This window comes from Papilio xuthus, unplaced genomic scaffold (assembly GCF_000836235.2).
Source record: "Papilio xuthus unplaced genomic scaffold, Pxut_1.1 DF827461.1, whole genome shotgun sequence".
Taxonomy (NCBI): domain Eukaryota; kingdom Metazoa; phylum Arthropoda; class Insecta; order Lepidoptera; family Papilionidae; genus Papilio; species Papilio xuthus.
This window is the reverse complement of record NW_013531188.1, coordinates 1,936,000-1,960,791: the sequence shown is the minus strand read 5'-3', so window position 1 is coordinate 1,960,791 and position 24,792 is coordinate 1,936,000. Positions and strand designations below refer to the sequence as shown.

General features: G+C 32.3%; 4 protein-coding genes and 1 long non-coding RNA gene across 7 annotated transcripts in view; 3 read left to right on the top strand and 2 right to left on the bottom strand.

Annotated features, from left to right (window-relative positions):
- Positions 1-10,274, bottom strand: part of Ptpmeg2 (Protein tyrosine phosphatase Meg2) — a 48,277-nt gene extending 38,003 nt beyond the window's left edge. The window contains exons 1-4 of one of the 2 annotated variants that reach the window (XM_013314435.1): positions 10,234-10,274; positions 3,909-4,130; positions 3,260-3,349; positions 1,837-1,977 (exon numbers count right to left, since the gene is read on the bottom strand). In XM_013314435.1, coding sequence (XP_013169889.1) covers positions 1,837-1,977; positions 3,260-3,349; positions 3,909-4,130; positions 10,234-10,266 — 486 coding nt within the window. In that variant the 5' untranslated portion in view covers positions 10,267-10,274. Of the gene's footprint in view, positions 1-1,836; positions 1,978-3,259; positions 3,350-3,908; positions 4,131-5,408; positions 5,516-10,233 lie in introns of those variants that run through there. The other variant, XM_013314434.1, reaches the window with a different exon arrangement.
- A 1,661-nt stretch (positions 10,275-11,935) lies between these two features.
- Positions 11,936-12,831, top strand: mRpL23 (mitochondrial ribosomal protein L23). Its single transcript, XM_013314283.1, has 3 exons — positions 11,936-12,084; positions 12,159-12,438; positions 12,624-12,831. The coding sequence occupies exons 1-3, from the start codon at positions 12,071-12,073 to the stop codon at positions 12,780-12,782; spliced, it is 453 nt and encodes a 150-aa protein (XP_013169737.1). The 5' UTR covers positions 11,936-12,070; the 3' UTR covers positions 12,783-12,831.
- Positions 12,832-15,478: 2,647 nt separating this feature from the next.
- Positions 15,479-16,448, top strand: LOC106119347 (uncharacterized). The gene is made up of 2 exons (XR_001227955.1): positions 15,479-15,836; positions 16,207-16,448. It is a non-coding gene; the product is annotated as an uncharacterized LOC106119347 (long non-coding RNA).
- A 102-nt stretch (positions 16,449-16,550) lies between these two features.
- LOC106119318 (uncharacterized protein C19orf52) lies at positions 16,551-17,361 on the top strand. The gene has a single exon (XM_013314236.1). It carries the CDS (start codon positions 16,680-16,682, stop codon positions 17,259-17,261), a length of 582 nt encoding a protein of 193 aa, XP_013169690.1. The 5' UTR covers positions 16,551-16,679; the 3' UTR covers positions 17,262-17,361.
- Positions 17,362-18,776: 1,415 nt separating this feature from the next.
- Positions 18,777-24,726, bottom strand: LOC106119516 (F-box/LRR-repeat protein 20). Of its 2 annotated transcripts, none has more exons than XM_013314553.1 (13): positions 24,490-24,726; positions 24,286-24,395; positions 24,071-24,216; positions 23,309-23,493; positions 23,068-23,132; positions 22,781-22,958; positions 22,386-22,576; positions 22,081-22,167; positions 21,412-21,916; positions 20,843-21,132; positions 20,536-20,661; positions 20,172-20,328; positions 18,777-19,912 (listed from the first exon to the last, which is right to left on the bottom strand). In XM_013314553.1, exons 1-13 carry the CDS (start codon positions 24,554-24,556, stop codon positions 19,824-19,826), a joined length of 2,196 nt encoding a protein of 731 aa, XP_013170007.1. In that variant the 5' UTR covers positions 24,557-24,726; the 3' UTR covers positions 18,777-19,823. The 2 variants fall into 2 exon arrangements, with proteins under 2 accessions (XP_013170007.1, XP_013170008.1); XM_013314554.1 differs by having other exon boundaries at positions 18,778-19,912; positions 20,843-21,066.
- Between the last annotated feature and the right edge of the window lie 66 nt (positions 24,727-24,792).

Genomic DNA, 24,792 nt, shown 5'->3' with positions numbered 1-24,792 from the left:
AAGGAAGTGTACTAGGTCCTACACTATTCCTGATCTATGTAAATAGTCTGTGCTTACTAAATCTACCGAATTCGAAAATATTTTCTTATGCAGATGATACAGCTATAATTGTTCACGGTAATTCATGGAAATCTGTACATCTGTATGCCGAAAATGCTCTTTCTACCGTTATGAAATGGCTTTCTTCTAATCTTCTGACATTGAACTTGGCTAAGACAAAGTACATTACCTTCAGTTCCCGTTTATCATCTCAACCACAAAGTGATAGTTACAAACTTGTTGTGCATACCTGTCGACCGTCTCCGAGTCTAAATTGTCAATGCCAACCTATTCAAAGATGTTCGGACACGACATATTTAGGTCTTGTAGTTGATAGTACATTAAACTGGCGAAAACACATCTCCCTCACTGCTGCTCGTATCAGAAAGCTCATGTACCCATTTAAAAGGCTGAGATCTTCTGTGGAACCAAAACTACTAAAAACCGTTTACTTTGCCTTAGCCCAGTCTATGCTGAACTATTGTGTCTCAGTATGGGGTGGTGCACACAGAACTAACCTGCTTCCGTTAGAGAGGGCACAGAGGGCTATACTCAAAATTATGCTGGGCAAACCCTTTACTTATTCAAGTTCAACCTTATATAAAACCTGGAATTTACTAACTGTAAGGAAATTATTTGTGTTACAAACTGTGTTACGTCATCACAGAGCAGTTCCGTATATAAATACTGTGATTGACAAACGAAGAAAGGATGTCGTATTTAAATGCATTAAATACCGAACTACCGTTGCCGATCACCACTATGCAGTCATAGGACCTCGTCTTTACAACACTATTAATAAGGCTATCAGCATTTACCCCCTTTCTTTTAAGAAATTTAAAAAAGCTGTAATAACATTTTTACTAAACTTAAATTACGATGAAACTGAAAAGTTACTTTGGCCCTACAATTAGAAAAAACACGAAACGAACACAAATTTAATTGACAAAGACACGCGGTAACACACACACACACGCACTCACACACACACACACACGCTCACATACACACACAAGCACTAATATGTTAATTATGTAAATTGTAAAGGAAAGGCGCCGGTGTCTGTCACACAGTTCATACTATGACAGACTCCAACGCTCAACCTGTTTGTTTAATTGTTAATGTGTATACATTTTTAATAAATAAATAAATAAATAAATAAAAAATAAATAAAATGAGAACTGCCAAGTGCTCACCGACCTGAATTTCGCGTGTCAACCAAACTTTTTGGTCTCATTATTTTATTGGAACACAGTAAAAGCTATACCACTTTAGACTTTTAATTATTCAACATTAATAGAGCAATGATAAGTTTTGGTGTAAACTAATTAATTAAAATTTAAAGTTTGAATCTCGTTATATTGTTAGCAAAATACATAGAAAACTTATTTCTTCTTAAATATCGTATCATTATAACGAACAGAATTAAACGTAATTAATAATTAATCCCAACAAACAAACAAACTGAACTCGACTGCGAACTCCAAGGCTGCAGTCCCGCCAACAGCCTAGGGCACAGTGGGCTAATCACCTGCTTGCCAGAACTTTATAGATTCAAGAAACGAAGACAATATAAGCTCTGTGGACGCACTCTGCCCCACTACGGGGACATAACACTTTAAGTCAAGTCAATAATTAATCTACTCGTTACAAATAAATGTATCCTCGTCTCTAAAATCTTATAATTACGAGCCTCGACAAAAGCCGTTTAGTTCAATCTGTTGGAGCCACAAACTTTTTCACAAATGAAAAGCCCAAAAGTAAAGTATATACAAATACTTTAAACTTAAAACTTACCTTAAGCATGGTGAGTATCTTCTGTGAGAGTTCGTAGTCAAAGTTGGTGTACTTGGAGTCTGTCATGTCGTAGATAAAGACGAGGCCCGCGCGCTGAGTCTCCAGAGATTGCAGCGCCACGTCCAACTGGTACACTACGCCCTGGACAACGTTACATCATTACAACTAATTCATTCCCAGTGGGTTTCTGAGGCTAATATCCAATTTTAAACATATTGCTATATCTGTTTTGTCAAAGATGACAGCGATATGTTTAATAAAGAGATTGCGATGTCAGAAACCCAAGGTAAGTCACTAAGGGTGTTTTTAAGTGTAGATTAGCGTTTGCCTGCGACTTTGAATAAATAATATCATATGTCAGTGTCCGGGTTCTAAGCTACCGTCGAATTTTCAGGCCAATCGGTTCAGCAGTTTTAAGTTATAAATAGCTAACACGACTTTCCTACTAACTTAATACTTTTAGTGAAATTGTGTACACTAAGGGACTTTAAAAAAGAATTAAAAAATCTGATTGTCCAACTTATTACAACGCCATCTATTGACGAATCAAAAAATTTAAAAAAAATATGGCTGTAAAACACATAACTATAACATTTTACAAAAAATACAATATTTTTTTAGAATTAAAACGTGATAGTTGTAGTGAAAATTATCCAGTACTTTAAAAATAAGCGATAAAAGTGTAATTCAAGCGAGCTGGATATAGCATTAACGTCGGTAAGCGGATTTTGAACGTGATCTTATTACGGTAAAAGGTAAATGAATTAACGCGTCGACACAATCTCAATGAGAGCGAAGTTAATTAAATGAAGTTGGTAAACTCACCGCATTTTATCGGAACGCCGATAAATTATTATTAATTTCGTTAATAACTAGACAAATAGGTTTATACCACAAACGCGTTTTTTCTAGATTTTTGAATACAAACCTTCTCTCATATCCTTAAAACACCCTACACAGTTTCATAGCAATATTTAAAATGATTTAGAAAGAATGTTACACACTGACATTTAAAAATGTATTGGCTCTATTACCAAGTATTTTGTGACTATTTGATTTTCATTTTTACGCTAATGGTAGCAATTTGTGACATTGTTGAGAATTGGAACTAATAATCTATATTATCTATATTGCACTTGTTGTTGATTATATTACATGTAAAATCAACAAGCGCTTTTAAGTCAGAACAAAGCAAAAGCTATCTTTTTAAGCAATGATCTATCCATCTATTGGTAGGAAGAAAATCCGAAAATGTAGCAGTGTATTGATGCGACACTAGCCTTACTAAAATGTCGACGTTTGTGTCCCCTCAGTATTCATTCTGACAATGGACTGTGTAACGAAAGCACGACATTTGCGCCAAAGTATTCTTATTAATAATGTCTAAAAGAGATAAGTGATTCAGACTTGACAAGCATCGTACCTGCAACGTCGTCTGATGTGTGGTCTGTGTGGGGAAGTGTTTGTTGGCTGTGAACACAGCAATCGCCGCGCCGGTCGCATCTCGGGTAGGCTGCGAACAATAAAACACACAAATATTACTCCTCATATTGATATTAAAAAACACATACTTCCTTTTACCAAGAGGAACATATATTAATCATTAGAAACGAAATCCGTTAGGCTCATGAGAAAACCTTGGACCAACTGAATCGATAGTAATTATTTAGGCCTATTAAATTAATTAAATCAAGGTAAAAGTTATCCCAAAGAACACAAAGTGTAACGATGGGAAAAAAAACTAATTAATAATGAACGACCCACTCGACAGATTTATTTTATTTCGCGACAAAAAAGTTGAAAAAACTTTGACCCAAATACGACGGATGATTCAATTCAATATCGTGCTAGAAATTGTGAAATATTTTTAACTTTGACGTCGTATTATTAAAAAATCAAATAAAACTCTATAAATAAGTTAGACTTTGTAATAAAAACTAGTTGTAAAGGTCAATGAACCCGCGACTTTTTATATGAAAGAATTATAATACTTTCGACTACAATACATATATGGATTTACTTAGTCTTCTTTTGGATCTAACGTTAACCAAATTTAAACTTAAACAACATACCAATATAGTAAATTTTCCAGTGGCAAGTTCTGACTTTAGAGGATCTTCGAAGGGCTCGAACTTGGTGAGTCCTTCTCGACGTCGAGTTGCCTCGTGCTGCCGCCAGAGGGCGTGAGCGCGAGCCACGTCAAACTTGCGCGCCAAAAGGAACTTGATCGCCGTGGCTCTGGAGACGCAGCTCGCGCCCGCCTCACTTAGCGCGTCCAGAAACGCCTTTGTGGCCTGAAATAGATACATTATTATTATTTTAACGTAAAATTGTGATTTTTTTAATTAATAAAAGTACTCCAACCTTAAGGATGATAAGTTAAATGAATATTGTATATATTGTAAATATAATCTGCTGTTTTATTTTTATTTTTTCTATTTATTTTAATAGTGAACCAGTATCATAACGAAAAAGAGTAACATATTCAAACATATTATACACAGATTTAGAGTGGTGATATATGAATCAGCACATTGGAATGCCATATGATAACGGCGCATAATGAGACTCCATGTATCTCATCAGATTACAACAAGCCGGTTAGACAAAACACATATTACTCCTAACACTGCATTATTTTTGTATACATAAATAATTTCCAGCTTGATACCTTCACGCGTTTTTGAGAAAAAGGGTCTTTACAGACGGACGGACAACAAAGTGATCGTATAAGGGTTCCGTTTTTTTCCTATGAGATACGGAACCTTAAAAAACTAATAGTATAGTGAGGAAGTTTTTTAAAAACACACCTCTTAAATGAGTATAAGACACAAACATAGTTGTCAACATTACGAAACTGGAAATCCGAGGATATCGAAAAATGTATACTATACAAATAAAACAGAAAAAAATTCTTTAAATTAATGAAAAATTGGTTCAAATTATCGTAAATTTAACAAACGTTTTACTTCAATCAATGAATATAAAAATAATATTTCGCGAGTGCATTTTAAAATATCCGTCCGATTGCGTTGTGAAAATATGTACAATATAACAAGCGAGGATACAAATTGTCTAAATTAGGTATTCAGAGGTTATATTAGAAACTAGCAAGTTGCCCGCGACTTCGACCTTACGCAATTAAAAAAAAACTAAGTCACCTGGGGATAGCATAGCTTCCCAACAGTAATAGAATTCTTGAAATCAGCTCAGTAGTTTCGTTGCCTATTTAATGCCGACTAACAATCAAATATTTCCTCTGTATAGATACATATTTCGAATTATTTGTAAATCCATTAAATTACTACCGTTGACGGATAAAGAAAAAGCAAACAACTTGTATATGATCCCTTTGGTTGCAAAAGCAAAGCTTTAAGGCAATAGATTTTGTAATACGATTGAAATTAAGTATGAAATATAACTGTTACTTTCTAGTTTATTCTTTCCCTTATTTTTAGTACATACTCATTTTCCTACCAAAGTAATTACATTAACCATACGGCACCAATATTAAGGTCATTTGAATCCTTGATTTTTTGTCTTCATCCTTAAAAAAACAACAAAACTATTACCCGTAAAATGACCAAGAGTTTCCGGATAACAGCATTCTCCATCTTCCAGTCAATTTTCGGTATTTTAGTAGCCATAGACACTGCTAACTTTTATTGATTTGAAAGATTTAACAGTCTTAGATTTCACTAATCGGTCACACTTTCTTTTTATCACACCAAGGCAAAGTTCCTAAACGAATCGGTATATCGAATGTCAATTACTTCAGCCGTTTGCACCGTTCATTTGTACTTTTAAGAACAAATTATAAAGTATTATAACAAAAAGCTCTCACGATCGTATGAAAATAATAAAACTAAGAAAAGTTCCGAAATTACCCTACAAATGTTAGGCTGCGTTGTCAACATCTCAAAACAGATTCTAATTTCTCCGAAACCTCTAATATATAAGACTAGTATACACGTTGTATACCAATATGAAATAAAGAAATATGAGAACGATATCATGAACAATTTAAAACATAGTCTTAATAGTAAAAAATGTTTTAGCTTTTATTAATTTCGATTGTCTGAAACTATTATATTTAAATCAAATGAATAATTTCAAGGCTCGATGCATTAACGAGAAAACATGCAAATTGCAAAGACTGTATAAATACAAAAAATTACGTTTTTAATTCCATTATTCACAACCAGACACAAGTTTGTGTATAAGTATTTAGCTAGAATACAACACATTTTTGTCTCGTCGTTAAGAGGCTATCCAGGCACAAAAACCATCGAAATTTAAAAGGGATGCTGGGAAAACCGAGAACAATACATTTGACTCGCAAAGTAGCACGGAGCGAATGTACCTACGTAGCATGTAGACTTATACAGGCTGTTTCATTATTCTTCGCATGATCGCACAAGAGTAACACATACGCGTTATACTATTTTTACTAATACTTCCTTCAATAATTCCAATTTAAAGCTCAGACATGGTTCATGTCTAAAATAATCAGTAACTACTAATAAAGTGTAGCTTATTCTTTGCATCTTATTTAGTTTTGTCAATCTGTGTATTCACAAGGGCATATAGCTCGTGGTGGGGCGCGGACGGTTAATTCTTCCGGGATGTGTTTCCGGTGCGGCGTCGCTAACGTTTGTTAAAACGCACACAAACGTTTCGGAAATTACTATAGACGATGCACGTGCGTATACATCATTATCAAATTCTAAAACTTCGTCAATTTGTGAATTGAATCTCCCTTACATCTTATGTATTTAATTATGCAATTTATTTAAGCAATTAAAAACCGTGATTTTAACAACATTTGAAGAATAAACGATTATTTCAATCTAAATACGTGCTATATTGACGATATCTTTACCGTTTGAAATCGTAATCAGATATTTAATACTTAGATTAACTTCGTTATTCTTAGACATTATAATGATCACGCTGTATATACCATATTATAATTTATTATGACTTATCTCTAACCATATTACACAATATAATTTAATAAATCCAAATTAGATTAACACTGAAACATATTTCTATCACTTTAATCAAACACTAACGGCACTAAAGTCACAGATGAGTTAATTAATTTTTAACATAAAATTAAAAAAAAACTAGCATTATTAGGAGGCACACAGACGATCGCGCGCGTGCGACACTAAATCAGAACTGTCCTATAGATCAACGTGATATAAAGGTAAACAGTACGCTATAAACCGTGTAGACCTCTTTATGTAAATTTACTACTTTTCTTTTAATTATTATGCACTCACCCACACACACACAGACAGTAAGAGAAGCGATATGATTATTTTAACAGTAGTAAACATTTTTTTTTGTATAAGAGGACAAACAAGCAGTATCTCAAATGAACAGACGTGTTACCGGCCTTTAAGGATGGTGTATGCTTTTTTCTTGAAGGACTCTAATATGATTGGTAACCCTATGGATAGAATATTCAACAAACATGGCGGACATGACCAAAGTCCGCTATTGGGATCTGATCATGCAGTCTTTGAGACGAATGCTTAAGTGACCGGGGAAATAGAATTGCAAATTACGTTGTAAGGTAAAACCGATTCGGCCTGCGAGTTAATATTAATACATGAAAATCGTGGTAGCGTTAAACTTTGTAAGAGAACGTTGCGATTAAAATTGATAAATGTTAAACATTGTAACTAATTCTTTTAATCTTTGTAATATCAAACTATGAAATATTACAAGAATAAAACGATAAGTAACATTATGAGGTTCAGTTCTTCGTAATAGTTATGTAAGTCGGTCGCATTGGACCGGTGGGTATATCGGAATTAATTTGCAATGGCACACGATCCCAGGATGAGTCACGCGACCCGGTTGTTACTTGGAAACGGCGTGGGTTGTACTCGCGCAACCAACGGATCGCGTAGGCGTTCGCGTATAGGACAAACAAATTTCTAACACCCACACACTTTCCTTTAGCATGAATATGGTTGTTTTCCTTTAAATTATCGTTGAAACATATCCCTCCTACTGAGTATATTTAGCGGCATATCGATCCAAAGAAAACCATCAACGAAATTACACTTATGTTTATTTGTTTAGAGATCCAGCATCAAAAATTGATTTGCACAAACTACGTCAATCAAGGACTTTCAAACAGACACGTGTTATTGAGCAAGGACCAGATATTACTTACATTCATGAATGTGGTCACACTTGCACTTATTTACTTTGTGTGACTTTTCTGATTAGATATCAGTATTCATTTGCAGTAAAACTGGGCTGAAGATGGATGAACGCAGGCGCTTAGCCTAAATCCCTTTAAGAAACCAAGCTCGGTTTCCCTCCAGAGACTTTACACGACATTATATATTACCGGATTTAGTTGTTGCTGGGTTCCTAAGCAGCTTATGACAACATCGTCTCTTACACGACGATACGATACGTCGCCGTACACACATTTCCTTTGCATTTAATTTAAAGTTGCAAATCACGACTGTATTAATAGACATACGGACATGTAAATGAAAGTGACGAAAACAAATAGTTAAATATGGGATGTGCTCGCTCCCAATTCGTTACGTAAACAAAGTTTAAAGGTACACGGTAGGAAAATTTTTATACAACCCTTGTATGAAACATAATGCGTACCCACTCATTCTGTTAACAAAAACTGCGACAATATGTAATTATTAAGAGGAAAATGTTTCGAATTGACGGTAAATTAACTTATGAAAAAAAAAACAATTCCATGAAACTGGCAAATAAGCATGTTCAAATGACGATGAATGATTTAGTATTTCATATTTTATTTAACAATTTTAATTAAAAATAAATTCCAGCTTGATACCTACACCTTTTTGGGAAAAAGTGTCTTGACAGACAGACGGACGAACAAAGTGATCCTATAAGGGTTCGGTTTTTTCCTTTCAAGGTACGGAACCCTAAAAACTAGTTTTGTTTCCTATATACATGCTCACATTCAAGTGTACTCAATATGCACAATGAATAGACTATTTATAACAATAAATCTCACTACAATAATTAATAGGAATAGAAATTGATGAAGACGCGATACAGAGTTGCGGGCCGGAAGTCGACCGACATCGGTCGCCGGCCGACAGTAATCGATACTTCCTGTTATTTTAAAATCATTGCACTAAAATATTTACAATAAGAACTAATAATATTGAAAAGATGTGTTTCTAAATATAACTATCAGAAGCAAGACATTGTAGATATTTAAAAGTACGAACAATACTTAATTTAAAAAAAAGCAGTTACGGATTAAGTGACTGTAATATTTTGTCAATAAAAAATTATACAAAACTAGTATTCATTCACTACAAAGTTTCTATATAAAAAGCTATCTTTATAATAAGTAGATGACTCCAAAAAATTAATGCTTGAATTTAATTTCAGTTTATTACCTTTTTTTCTTAAAAGTACCCGCATTATGTGCAGAAATAAAATGCAACTATAATGTCACAACCATAGTTTATATGACAACAAAACTATGTAGCACTTTGACAAGGCATTAATATACTGTTTGAATAAATATAAAAATATTAACCCAACAAAAGTTTTCCAATACCAAAGTTTCGGGATACTACTAATATTATAAATGTGAAAATATGGGTGGATGGATATTTGTTATAAGGTATCTCAGGACTGGCAAAACAGATCTTAAATGTAGTATAGATATAAAACACAATGTGGAAGGATAGATAGGCTACTTATTATCCTGGAAATATTTATGGGATTCCAGTAGGATATGTTTGATTGACACATTTATAACTCCGCAATGGTGCAACACATATTATTGAAATTTGGCATAAAACATAGTAACACATGAAATACTTTACACTATTAATTCTGCACAGACGAAGTGGAGGGCCAAAACTCGTCATAACTTGGAAAACCAAATAAAATATTAAACTTAATTAGCTTTGTGGAAATAAATTATTATTCCTAAGTTAATTAACCAAAATATGACATAATAAATTATCACTTATTAGGGAAAAGAATGACAAACATAAAGGAAAACTTAATGAGAGTTCTTTCTGCGATAAGTGATAGTTTATAGTCCGGCGGTATTTAATAGTAATATTAATGAATAATTTATTGAATTATTTCCATCGTTGATAAATTTAACTTTGTAAGAGAAAGAAATTGAAAATAAACAAATATTTAATCATTATACAAAACATGTAGCCAATTCGAAACCAAAACAAACACTGATGACATGGTAAACGACAACACAGTTTGGGAATCATACAGATTAATATAAGAATTATAAAGTGACAGCATAATTTCCAGTATACATTTTAACGCATCAAGGTCAAATTACATTTATTGCATAGTTAAATTATTACATTAATTTGTATTATTTCTACTCACCAACTCTTGATCGGGTGACAAGGCCACCGCCATCTTTATAACTAAACCAGGGGGTGGAAACTTAGAAGAAGGACGGTTTGTATGGAAAGTGGCGCCACCTTTTATATAATCGTAAACATCATTTCATCTCATGGCTGAGAAGAAGCATCATTTCTGTCATCGAGACATTCATGTGTCATCAAACCGCTACGTTTTTTCGTATTTCTATTTCTGTTCTTGTATTCTTAGTTAAATGTTGTTTCATTCATTTTGTTTTTAATTAAAATGTGTTTTCGTGAAAAACGACGCTGTATGCAACTGTGTTTTAGATGGACTGATTATGGTAAGTTACAATTCAATAAAAATTTTCATGTTATTCCCATACGTCAGACTCATTTAAACATTTAAATATTTTCGTATTTTGGTGTAGTTTTTAGCACCACAGTGATTTATACTTTCCGGTTATCATATTGAATGGTGCCCTACTTCTAATACATTTTACATATCAGTTCCTATACTTGACAGGAAATCACATTCTGTTTGTTTGTTGTAGGTGCACATATACACGGTTTCCCCCTTCCTGAGAGAAGGTCAGTGAAGTTCAGAAAATGTGTGCCAATCACTGGAATTATAGAGCCATAAACTGATGTGTCTGAAATTAGTAGGTGGGTCCATGTGTGTATATGTAAAAAATATATTTTTTTATTTGTAATTTTTTATTGTAAAGAAAAATCTGCTTGCCAATGTTGTAAGAGAATATGTTCAGAGTGTTTAAACTCGCAAATAACTACAAATTGCCAGTTGCCAGCTTGCATGTGACTGAAAATATTTTGGGGGTTGGTTTTAATTACAGGGTATGCATTTTTTTGTGACCGCGCTATACTATTTATTACCGTAAATGTAATTTTCAAATATATATATTAAAAATTAAAATATTGAGCTGATATCTTGAAAGTCATTGATGTATATGTACTTGCATAGATTTAAAATTAAGTTATGTAGAAATATAATAAATAATGTACAAAAATATAAAAATATTTTGTTTTTATTTCCCCAATAATAATAGGATCATTTTAATAGAGGTATTTCATAGAAGGCTACTTGATATCGGCTCACTATAATAATAACTGATAAGTGGGTGTATTATTTTTGAACATTGATTTAATGTCAATTTTAATTTCATAAATTAGATTCCCACTTATCAGTTATTATTATAGTGAGCTAAATAAGCGTGCCTACGTATATAGATACCAAAAAAAAAAAAATTAGTTCAGCGATTATACGCATGGAGCGCCACAATCGCCGTGGATCCACGATTTCGTGCGAGTTGCCCCTCTTTCTATAGTATACTTATTATACTCTTTGAACTAAACTGACATTTTTCAAGTTGTTATTACCAGTATAATTATTACACCCCATGTTGTCATGTACTCAACATTTTTCAATCTATTTTTCTCTTTACATTTCAATAAAAAAATATTATGGGCAATAGCAGTGGAGCAAACCCTACAAAAGCGTGAAATGTGCCTTACCTCTCAGTTCGTGAAAAATAACCAAGTATACAATTGTCTTAATTTAAATCTTTTCACTGAACATTATTATGCTTGCATTGTTAAATAAAGATTATGAATTTACGAATATTCGTATACTATTATTAATTAAAAATAACTAAAGAATGTTGAAGTTATTTTAAATACCTTATATAACTAATAGTAAAATAATAAACTGTGCTGTCAAATGTCACTGTCTGAAAGACAATCAGCTAATTTAGGTTATGTATCGATATTTTTGTTCTACTCGTTAATTCGAAATTAAATTACCATTATATACATTTAAAAAAACCAGTTGTGTACTAACCATGTCAACACGATGGTAAGTTATACTTATACCGTACACATTACGCTTTGGATAGTTCATATACTAATATTTACTTTTTACATACCTAGGTATCCTATTTATCAGAGAGGCAATCCCCAACTTCGAGTATTTTTACCCAACTTTTGGATGAAATTAGTACGCCCTCATCCAAAGCAACTTCCAAATATTGTACAATTTCATTGCTCAATGGAAATGACAAAATTTGACATTAAAAGTTATTTAGAAAAGATCTACAATATTCCCATTATAGATGTGAGGACTAAAATTAAAATGGGAAAATTCCGTAAAGATTATGGCAAAGGATACGTTGTGAAAGATGATGATGTAAAATGTGCCTACATTGTTTTAGTAAGTGTGCCTTTAAATTAAATATCTATCATAATATAGCACAATTCATATTTTATGATTACTTATAGCTTTGATTCACTGTTAATGTATAAATTCTGATATATATACTAATGTCCAAAATACATGATAAGAAGTATTATTTAACTTATTTTTTCTATTTTAATAAAAAACATTATATCTTTCAGCCAAAGGATATGACGTTTAAATATCCCGATCTATTTGAAGGTCTAAAAAAAGAGGATGAGGAGAGTATGAAGTCTTTAGATGAAGCCAAAAAGAGTTTCAATGATTATTTAGAGAAAAACAAAGAAAGAACAGATGTCCCTAGCTGGTTTTCTATTTAGTTTTTTAGTCGGTAGTTTTTATTACAATTAACAATTAAAATGTAAGTGTATATTGATTAGTAAAATTAAAAAAGTTATGTTAACTTTTGTTTCAATTTCATGCAATATTAACAAGTTTTCTCATTAATGACAAATTTGGTTACCATATTCATATAATAGAATATATGTGCTGCGTTAAACTTGCTTTAATATTTATTAATGTAAATAAAATCATTTGGATTATATCATCACACTCACCAAAATTAGATTAATTCTTTAGGGTATAGGTCATAATGGGTAAGAATATAAATCTAAAAATCAAATTTGAAATTTACATACCCGCAAAAACATGACCCCCAAGGTAGAAATTGTCGAGAGAAGTAGTCAGAAATCCTTGTTTTCTGTACGGATTTTAATTTTACCTGCACACAATTAAAATGTTGGAAAAGTATATGGTTTGATTAATGGAAAAAAAAATATAATGCAACATAACATTCATTTTTTATTCCTTCGAAAATTACACTTTTTTTTAATACTTAAACCAAAAATGTTATAAAACCTAAACCAAAACAACATACTTTAAACTTATTCAACTGGAAAGTGAATTACTGGAGAGCACCACCTAAAAACAATCATAAACAATCATCTGATAAAATAAAACAGTGTTCAATATCTATGACAATACTAAACATAATTTTTGTTAACAATAGTGCTGTATGTATTTTTAACAAAAACTCACTAAATAAAAAAAAATCTTATGATCAATAACTATAAGTAACTATTCTAAAATCTAAAGCAATCAATGCTTCTTAGTATCAGGTAAATAAGTTACATTCAAATTAAATTTAAATGTAATAAATCAACAAAAAGTCTTCTTCACAAGCATTATTCTTCAAAATGTTGTTTACTTTTATTATAAAAGTAACAATATTTTAAAAAATATTTAGCTCACAACTTAAAATAACTTTTTAACTATATACAAGGGTAAACAAATAGATCATCTATGGACAAGATAATCTGTTTATCATTAGTTTGATGAGGTTGAAACTTCATCCAAAAATGCAGAGGAATGGCAGCGAGGACATTCAGATATGTCCAATAAAAAAGTAACCTGAAACAAGAGAAAGTAGTCATAATTATAAAGCTTTCAGCAATCTAACTAGCCAGACTATTTTTTTAATATAAAAGTATCTTAAAACTTACACTCACATAATCTGTAAGCGTGTTATAGATTCTAACAAAAGCAGATCTTAAAAATCTAAAGTAAATCAGAAATTATATGAAAATATTGAATTAGAATTGAAAATACAATTGAAAATACAACATTTTGTTTGATAACAACCACTTTGAGCACTCAAGCCATACACTAAGTATTTCTAAGATTTATGTACCCATTTACTTATAAAGTCCATGTTTTATAGACATCTAGACCCATTCAACAAATAGTAGCACCTATAAGATGGAACTCTTCTTATTGCAAAGATTAATTTGCACAAACAAGGCTATCGAAGACCGATATTATATCTGGAAAATATACTATGCAATAAATTAAAAAAATTGTAAAAAGTCCTGGTAAGAAGTTAAACACAAAAGCGTTTACACTAATTAACTGTGGCATTAATGATTTTGTTATTGAAATTAATAATCATGGTTTGACTCCATTGAAGGTCCTGTCACAAAAACATAGCTGAAAACTGCACATATATTCTGCAAATGCGCAACTACGAAGATGTGATATTCACCAAAGCATCTCTTTCATCTTATGTATCGTAAAATGTAAATGTTTAGAAATATGTGAAACACTTAGTTGTCCCGAAAAACTATTATTTTGGTACAATATAAAATAAGATATTCCTTTAATATAACATTATTGTCAAAGGATTACCGAGATACGAGGACTAAATGACGTACTAGAAGTAAACAAAAATTATGACTTGTTTGACACTAGAAAATGGGGGATGAATTTATGATTTGACTTTTTCATTTGATACAAACTATTGTGATTTTATTAATCCGTAACTTACTCGCGGATGCTGCTGGCATTTTATACGAATACGTCCATTACAATAATAACCGCATGCGCGACAAAACACCATGGTTTTATCTCTGCGACAAGAACATTTTCTTGTATATACATCAGTTATTTGAGGAACACCACGCCCGGAGCGTTTTGACGGCTTTAATATTTTGCCTGCCGCTGCAGCCACGACCGGCGTAATCGTCGATTCCATTTTTATCCAAAAATCAAATGTATACTATGAAGTTGCTTTTTTCCGCGTATTGAAATTGGAATTTGTCTACTGCATTTGAAACAAAGAATCAAGATTTTGGCGGGTATCATTGAAAATCAGTGTCACCAGATGAATATTTTAAATCCCCTTTATTGTGAGATTATTGGCAACAAAAAGTCTCAATTCATGCAATTTTAATTACTATCGTTGGTATTTGTAAATGTTCTATAATTTTTCTTTTGTTTTTTTCCAAAAATATCTATTTTTCATTTTTCATAAAATTATGTACCACTTGATTGATACCACTCTCTCGGTTCTTCCACAAAATTTTAATTGTAGTTGCCAGATGCTAGTGAAATTCCCCTAAACATTACAAACATTATCTTTATTATCATTGATCATTGATCTTTATTATTTTTCTCATCTAGGTATAATTGTTGTTTATCCTAGGTAGTCACAAATATATTTAATTTCTTCTTGGTAAGTTCAGACAACCAATGTAAAACCTTATGGCCTCGTAATGCTCACATAACATGTTACAGTGGTCCATTAAATAATTTAATCATCACATTTTTATCTCGTAATCTTGCGCGTGTATCATCACAGGAAATGTATTGTCTGCCGAACAATTTTATTGCGCGTGGTTGCATGCGATGCGCTATTTAAAAGCAGAAAAGTTAACACAATGAAATTATTTCAATGCAACTCAACATTGACAATGAAACCATACGTCTTTTTAGTATTTTTTTATGTTTATTTTGTGGCATTCTTCTGCCAAGAGAAAGCCGCTTCGGCTTTAAGAAATTATGATAAAATAATGGATTATCATCAGGTTTTGAGACGTGTAAGTATAACACCCATGTATATGTTTACATTGCTGTTTTTTCATTTATGAAAAGGAAATGTCGGTTTACCACTGCGTAATGGAAACAAATACTACTCCTCTTCCTACCCTTTTCGGATAAGCAAAGGATTAGTAGATGAAGTATTAGGGGGGGGGGGGGAGAGAATTCCGGAAAAGGAACTTTCCTTTGTCTTCACTTCCGCTCCTCCAAATTACTTCTGTCCATTAAAGATAGGCACCGTTTGAACACCTTACAGTTACAAAGGCCTATGGGCAACGGTTATTTAGTTATTTAAGCGTTAAACCTTTTGTAATATTGAATTAGGTATTTTCTTTTAGACTTGTAATTTAAACAATCCTTCGTTTTTAGATCGCAAGACAAATGCCCCCTCCACCAGGAATGCCACCATTTGACATACCTCCAATACCAAATATGAAGGGACTTGAAGAATCTTCCCGTGTACGTCGATCAGCTAAGGGAGCAGGAGGTTATATGCCAAACAGAAAAGGTTAACAATGTGGTATAAGCACATACTACGACTACAGTTCGTTTAATTTTTAATGCCGGCATCTTTTTCAGTACTGTAATATTATAATAAAACATTATGCAAGTTTAAATCTTTACTTTCATAACTATACTTAAAAATTGATTTTATTGCATGAAATTGAACATTTCGATATTGTCAAATGGAAAAAGTCATATTTCTCTTCAACGTCAACGTCAAGTAATTATTGTGAGAAGAGGTTATGTGTTATTGAACCGCAGAAGAAATGTTATGTTTAGACATTTAGAGCTTCGTTAGTTTCTTTTGAATGATTTTATAACAAAGAATAGATAACTAAATGCAACACACAATGTTACGAAACATTACAAAAACTTCGAATATTGTGGCAAAGCTGAATCCTGCCAAAATCAGGTTTCCTGATAAGTTAAAAGGAACAATACTCGAGAAATGGGCCGATTATTGGAAAAATCTATTTATTGATTATCGACAAATGTTACAAGACTTAAGAAGTGACATACAGGAGCAGCCCAAAAAAGCTTTTATATGGGCGACTGGTCTTACAACATTATACGGCCTTGTTCGGAATAACCCTAGCGAAGCAGATTTTAAGAATAACTTGAAATGTATTAGCAACGACGTAATATTAGTGAGCGAGGAATGTCTTAATCCTAAATCTATAGATCATTTGCGTTTCATTGATAGATGTTACAATGAAGGAGTTGTGCATTATAGGAATTTTGGCATTGCTTCAGTGATATATATTTCTGAAATAAATGATGGATGTGACATATACAAATCGCAATGCCAGTACCTGAAGCCTACATTCTTCAGTTTTCCTTCAAGAGTAATTGATGTAGGTTTGCTCGGGAGATGGTGGAATATTTATATAAAAACTACAAATTATGATGTTAACATGTAACATACCTCATACTTGTAGTATTATGAATGTGTAAATTAACACTTGTTGATAGTTTTCTTTGGTAGATGTAAATAGTAATAAATAATAGAATTTTTGGAACTATTTATCTTTATAATCCATTCAGCAGTTACAAAATACTTGTTTTGTTTAGAATTTATTATAGCAATTGCAGAAGCATTATGGGTTATAAACTTACTGTATGTATACTTATGGAAATGGGAAAATTGTCTGTTATTTATAAAGAAACCATGGAGACTCCCTAAGACAATAGCTTATATTTAATTTTCCTATAGGAACAAGAAGGGACAATGAAATAAAATATGTTATTGAGGAGTGTTTATATTTTGTTTCTTACTAATGATGTTACAATAATTAAATGTATAAAAACTAAGAGCATTTCACAAAACATTTCATGCATGAAGTCTATTCTAAAACACAAATCTATAAACATAAATCACCACCAAGTGAAACCCCCAAAAAATATATTGTATATTTCTTCTGTAAACACTTTTAACATTGAACATTAATTCAGTTGTGAAATTGAAAAAAAAAACTTATTCATGAAATAAAAAACGCAACTACAATTGTTAATTAAATATCACAAGACAACGAAAAATACCTTAAATATCACAATACAGAAAAACAAACTTATTTTCACATCAGTCCTTCTTTTTTATTTTAAAGCAGTAATAAATGAATGTTTTAGTGAAATTAATTTATTTGAAAAAAAAGTGCAAGAACTTCTAAGCTTCAAAAAATAAAGTTACCACAGACTGTTTCAATCTACCTCAAAATGGGCGCGATATAAACAAAAGGTCCAGTTCATTGGCAAACAAACAATAATACAATTCTGCACTTTAAAAAAAAATATTTAGAAAAAAATATATAAAGCCATTGATTTCTTAAATATGTCCACAAAGCAAAATCACTTCCTACCAAAAAATATAAAATCAACATGTTGATTACAATGCATTAAGAATAATAAAATAAGGAACAAAAATAACTACATCAATGTTAAATAATAAGTGAAATAAAAAAATCTAAACTAAAAGTACTCATCGAAACTCCGAATCACTTTAAAATTATAACAAAATAATCGTTTTTGAGGCGACCGTGGCATACTCAAAGACAATGCTAACAATATGGTCCAGCCTTAACACTTAACAGAAAAATCAAAAAAGAAAATAAACCTACTTATATTATGCCAACCATACTAAGCAAAAAGGAGGGTTTTTTTCATTTCTTTTTGTTGATTACATCAATAAAATCTGCACATTTACAATATTCACAATCACAACACAGAAGGTAATTTTTAAAAGAAAATATAGTCCCGTTGTTAAAATATGTTACATTTTACTATTGAGAAAATGAAATATTCTATCATTGGATGTGTAAGTAAAATCTAGTAAATTAAAAGTTGCTAACAAAACATATAACTAAAATGAATATTGAATTAGTGACTAATATTTCTTTCATCTCGGACAAAACATTTTGAAAGATAGGATTTTCTTTTAATTATTATCTTTTTTTGTATATACTTTTCTAACTGGTAAATTTATAACAATCTTGAGATCAAAAAGTAAGAAACAATGTACAAGATCAAAGGTTTAAATTAATAAAACATAAAAAGGTATATAAAATAGTGTCACGACAATATGGCAGAGATTCATGCTATAACATACCTTTATCAAATAAAAAATAATATATACATATAATTTTCGTATTCATCCCATTGATTTTCACTGCTATAACTCTTGTATTAATACATATTGTTATATTTCAATTTAAACAAAACAGAGACTGCTAACCTTAAATTTCAATTATAAGCCTAAACTGAATAATGTCAAATTCCATACATGGCGGCCATATTGATGTTTGACTTTACGAGTAAAAATCTTTTACCAGAATTGGTATGGAATTAAGAACTTTAATGTAAATTGTAGTTTGTCTGTGTATTAATATAGTCATAGAAGTGAAATTTTGTGGGTTGCAAATGATAGCTAAACATTTAAAGCACTTCTAAAACACTAACATAATAACAAACACCAACATGCAGGGTTATATTTGTCATTCAAACCATCCCAAACACAATGAATTCTGTATGAAATCAGACGCTGGAATAATTTTATACTATCACAATATTTCTCAGACTTTACTTATAGGATACAGAGTGAAACTTTTATATAATATATATATGCAACATGTAATGATAAATATTGACTAAAATCCAATTAAATATGTAATTACAGCAAACATTCCATCACAGATATCAACCAACCTACGTTAAAACAACTATAAATATCTGAAAAGGACATTTACGATAGAGGAAATATTTATATTTAAACACACCAATTTTTTTTATACTTAATTAAAATGTACACAATAACAGAAATATTTAAAGAAATGAAAATGTACATGGAAACCTTTATTTAAAAGTGGAAAAAAGTTTTGGTCTCTTTTTCACTGTTGATAGATTGGAAAAAAAAAACAATTAGAGCTATTAGTAATAAAAATGCATAAGCACTGTCATTGTCGGACAAGATGCTGAGGTCGAGATGGTTTTTACAGCAGCAGTAGGTTAGGAACGTGTAATCCCATTTCAAGCATATTCTCGTAGTTTTCCAGATCGTAATTATCCATGTAGGGGTCATCTGTTGGAATAAAAATTATTTTCTAACTTGCAGGTTGTTGAACTAGACTAGATGCTAAAAAAAGAACACTAGAGAGAATAAGCTTCCCACTTAAGATTAAGTATCTTACAGGACTATTATCATAAGAGCTTTAATTTAGTATGTATGTACATTAAGTTTTCGATCTAATTGCATTGTGTGCGTCAAATGGCGAATTTCACTAAATTGTGTGGGAAATATATGAGAAATTACACTTAGATTTTTAAGTGTAAATACTAACCTCCTAGGAAATCATCAAGGTCTTCAGGCTCTTCAAGGTCGTCAAAGGAATCGTCGGAGCTTTCGTCGAAGATACGGTCCACGAAGTCCGGTCTGAGGTGCGGGTTGCTGCGGTCCTCCTCTACGTTCACTGACAGCAGACGGTGGGTTGGCAACTCCTTAATACACAAATATTTTTGTCAGGTTTTTTATCTCTCCACAGAGGCGCTAGGAGCCTACTGTAAGATACAGGTAGCTAGGGCTTAGTAATCATGCTGGTCCGCTCAGGATTTGAGTGTCGGCTTCTTCTTGAATCTTCTTTAGAATATTTCTAGTAGTTATTTTTAACTGAGACCACTTGCTTGTGATTTACAATAAACACTTACCTTAATTTGAGCAGCCGGCGTGCCGGCCAGCCTGAGCACAATGGACCTCGGCTTGGTCTCTAGCGCCTTGACGGCCGCTTCCACCACTTGTTCCGACACTCCGTCACAGCCACACGCGTCTATTTCCTATGGAAACAATCAATAATTTAGTAAAATATATTGCAAACAACCATTTCCGACACATTTTAAGTAATGTTAGCGTTTAACCCCGATATTTGGTAGTAAGTTAAATAAGCAATATAAAATTACAAATCTATTATAGATATCTGAGTTAGTGTAACAAAGCTGTAGAAGAAGCAAACCTAACCTCCAGAAGATGACACTGTGCGAGGCATTGAGAGAACGGCTGCGCGGAGAGCGCGGCGTTACCACGTGCTATGAGCGTAGTTAACGCGGGCAGGGAGGCCGCGTGCGCCAGTCCTGTATCGCTCAGCTGTGCTAAGTATGACACGTCGACGTGACGCAGGCGCGTGCATGACCGGAATACTGCGGATAAACCCTCGTCGCCCACGCCCTTCGCGGAGTAACCACCTGACGGACCGCACATAGGCCTCTTTAAAATTATATATGGCTTTTGAGTTAGTTCATCTACTCCCCCTATGAAAATAAAAAAAAAAACATTCCGTATAATGTCAATTCATTGTCAGGAATACTATCATAAATAAAAGTTTTTTTTTTTAATAAAAAGTCTACTTCTTTTAAACATGTAAAACATCTCTTACTTATTGAGCTTATAGTTCAGGGGGAATAGATGGACCTTTATGTTTGAACATATGCAACCCCGAGAATGGAAGTTACATTTTGAGTCCAAAGTAAACTTAAATTACTCTAAATTTCAAAACATTTTAAAATTGTCATGAAATTGTAAATACATACTTATGTGTTGGATATTCCTCTGTGAGTTACAGCTTGAAACATTAAGAGTTGTCAGCTTAAGACAGGAGCGAGCGACTTGCTTCAGAACAGCATTTGTCATGTAGACATTCCTGGTCATATTCAAAACTTTCAACTCCTTTAAATTATCAATAGCTTCACAGAACGATTCGTTATCGTAAGGTCTGACGTAAGCTTCTCCCGATGTATATTCACTTAGTGATAATTCTTCCAATTTGGGTAGTTTCTTCAATATCAATGGTACAATCTTCCACATGGTGACGGGACAAACGTCTAGTCTAAGTGTAGTAAGGTTAGGCATAGAATCGATTGCTGCAGTCAGAACGGCTCCTTGGAGACTACAGCAGTTGTAAAACGATAGAGAATGCAGTTTACGGATATTTGTACCGTTAAGAAATAGTCCCGTTACATGAGTGTTATTTGCAACTGTCAAATGTTCTATTGGGGAGTCACTTTTGACTATATGTACGAGACTCGAATCGGTAAGCTGTAAAAAGAGTCAATATTTAAAATTTTTATGATAAAATCATGTATCCAATATACCTTATTCCCAAACTACCATGTGCTTCTCTTTATTAGTAATTTGATTTTAAAATGTAGTATGAAATTTAAATTTTCTTGAATATATTAATATAAAGCAATTTATATTACCTTATTGCATGAAACAAAAATAAGCCTCTTCAAATTTTTACAGCCATAAACCAATGGGTTCCAATTCTTCGTATGCATTCCAACAATCTGTAAAATAGTTTGGTTAATATGATTTAATTGCAATTTTATAAGTACCAATATATGTATTTTCAAATATCTTAGCAACTCAAGGTGCATACTGCCCGGAGACAGTCCCCTGCATACCTCTACACTAAAGAATTTCTGAGCCTCCCACATATTTGAAAACTGCAATACAATCAGACCAAGTCGCAATGGTCAAAGTCAAAAGTATATGTTTCAGATACCTTTAATTCTTCAAGATTGGGACAGAATTTGCCAACAGTATGTGCAGTGCGATCATTTAGGGCGGACCAGTTGTGGTCAATGTGCAGACGCACTAGCGAACCTCCAACTCTCTGAAGCACCCGTCTCAACACTGCTGTCGTTAAAGTAACAGGTATATGTTGCCACCACGAGGTCTTATATACGCGAATGCCTGAAACATAACAAGTTATTACTTAAACACATTACAATTTATACATAGTAAACCAAATTCTTGACTCAAGTCACTGGCATTGATAATGTTAACATATCAAAGAACCTGGCTAACTGATGCAATAGAATTTATATCAATCTGCAACAACAAAACATTCTATTTGAAATAGAGTCATATTAATAGAAAATATTTTATAAAACTAACCAACAACATATTCCTGGACTACCATTTGCCATCTCTTGCTGACTCTCTCGGAGCGGATGAGATCTCTCAGTGGTATATAGCTCATAATGTGCGTCAAACAATCCGGATTGAGTACATCCAGTATGCCGTAACCTTCCATAACATTGCGGTCATCCTCAACCTCATTGACATCTTCCATCTAAATAAATAATTAAAAATGTTATGATCCTATTGGTTACAAAGTAAAGAGAGGTATTAAGGGAATCCAATCTAATATAAGAATAGATTTTTGAATATATAAGACTTACCATTGGTCGATTGATTTCATCTGTTTTAACTTCTGGATTTACGTCTACATCTTGTGCAAAATTTTCTAAAAATAAACATCATTATTCAAAAGATTTAATTACAAAGACAGACATTTTATGATTCCTTACTAAATGTTAAAGAATTCCATTGTAATAGTGTTGTAATATTATACAAATATCCTTGGGCCTGCCAATGCTAAATGCCTATTCTTTAGTATTTATATTCTTAAACTTTAAAAACCTTTGTCTTTTTCTATTTGTTCTGCCGCTGGTACAGGTGGTGGTATTTCTTCCACTCTCTGGCCATTTGGCCGCCACTGGACTCTACCATCAGCATCTTCTGCTGGTTGGTGCCAACTGTCAGCAGGTGAAATCCTCAAACTACGACCTCGGAGTGTCTTTTCATGACATGGTGCTTGTAAGGCTCTGCAATTGTATTTCATAAAATATATTTAGCTATTGAGAGTTCAGAATTGTATATCATCTGATTCATAAACAGGTTTTATTAAAATAGTTATAATTTACATTTAATATATAATTTTTGATATGGAATTACAATCAAGTATAAAGCAGGTAGGAATAAATTTTATTATTTTATACTACCCCAAAGTGCCTATTTTATTTTTACTGAAAAAGTTTAAATTTATATTGTTTACTGAAATAAAACAAAAGTACAGATTTTATTCTATTAACTAATATTTATGTTATCAATCTTTTAAGAGAGCACTTATGGTTAACTGGTATAAACTTGGCTTATATTTATCCTTTATTATGCATAAAAACTTTGAGAAAAAAGAAAAATTTAACACATGTACCAATTTTCATTGTCAACTAACAATACCTAAGGGAACAATAGAATCGAGAAAATGTGTAATGTTATACTGTGAATTATTTGTATTTTGTTAAAATTGGACTATAAATAATAAATGTGTTGCATTTTATTTATAAATTTCGTACCATGTGTTTAGTGTTAAGACAAAGGAATGTTCAAAGGTTAACATACTTGTGTGCATCTGCTGGGTTACTAAACGTGACAAAAGCATAAGTAGGGGTCGGCGTTCGATTTGGACCTTTATCGCCCATTCTTAGCCAACAGCTCTTTATAAAGCCATATTGCGCGAATACACCAAAAAGTTCTGTTCGAGTAGTCTGAAAAACATAAATATAATTATTGAAAAATAAAGACTTTACACAGAAAAAATAATGTTTAATACATACTTCTGGTGGTAAGTTGGTGACATAAATTTTCCTGATAGGTATGCCATCCTCAGTATGTGTTGGTACACTTCGTATGCCATACGCCCCTTCAAAAGTCGAACTGAAGGTGACTGAAAGTATAAATATTTGTTGCACTTAATGTTAAAAATCATATACAAGTAAAACAACGGCATGAACAATAAAGAATACGTTAAAATTACATACAGAGTTCTCGACTAACGACGTGCAAAAATTCATTGTCGACCCCATCATCATCAACGTCGAAGTACATTGCGACAAAAATAAGCAGCAATTGATACACCAAATGTTAATTACTTCTAATGGCAGTACATGACGGTATTACATTCGATGAAATGAAACACAGAAAATTTTAAGTAAATTCTTAACATAAAATTGATATTTAGCAAATGCAATCAACATACAACGGTCGTACTTTTTCAATGTTACCATACCATAATGTCTTAGTCTCAGTCGACTCATTCCTCGATCATCCAGCAAACTCAAACT

What these genes read in the sequence shown, in the direction of transcription:
- mRpL23 (XM_013314283.1), top strand. An exon ending in AATGTGCCTACATTGTTTTA is followed by an intron (nt 12,439 to 12,623) that starts GTAAGTGTGCCT and finishes TATATCTTTCAG; the next exon opens with CCAAAGGATATGACGTTTAA.
- LOC106119318 (XM_013314236.1), top strand. Translation starts at nt 16,680, where the DNA reads ATGCAACACACAATGTTACGAAACATTACAAAAACTTCGAATATTGTG.
- LOC106119516 (XM_013314553.1), bottom strand. Translation starts at nt 24,556, where the DNA reads ATGTACTTCGACGTTGATGATGATGGGGTCGACAATGAATTTTTGCAC. An exon ending in CGTCGTTAGTCGAGAACTCT is followed by an intron (nt 24,396 to 24,489) that starts GTATGTAATTTT and finishes TTATACTTTCAG; the next exon opens with TCACCTTCAGTTCGACTTTT. An exon ending in AACCCAGCAGATGCACACAA is followed by an intron (nt 23,494 to 24,070) that starts GTATGTTAACCT and finishes ATACAATTGCAG; the next exon opens with AGCCTTACAAGCACCATGTC.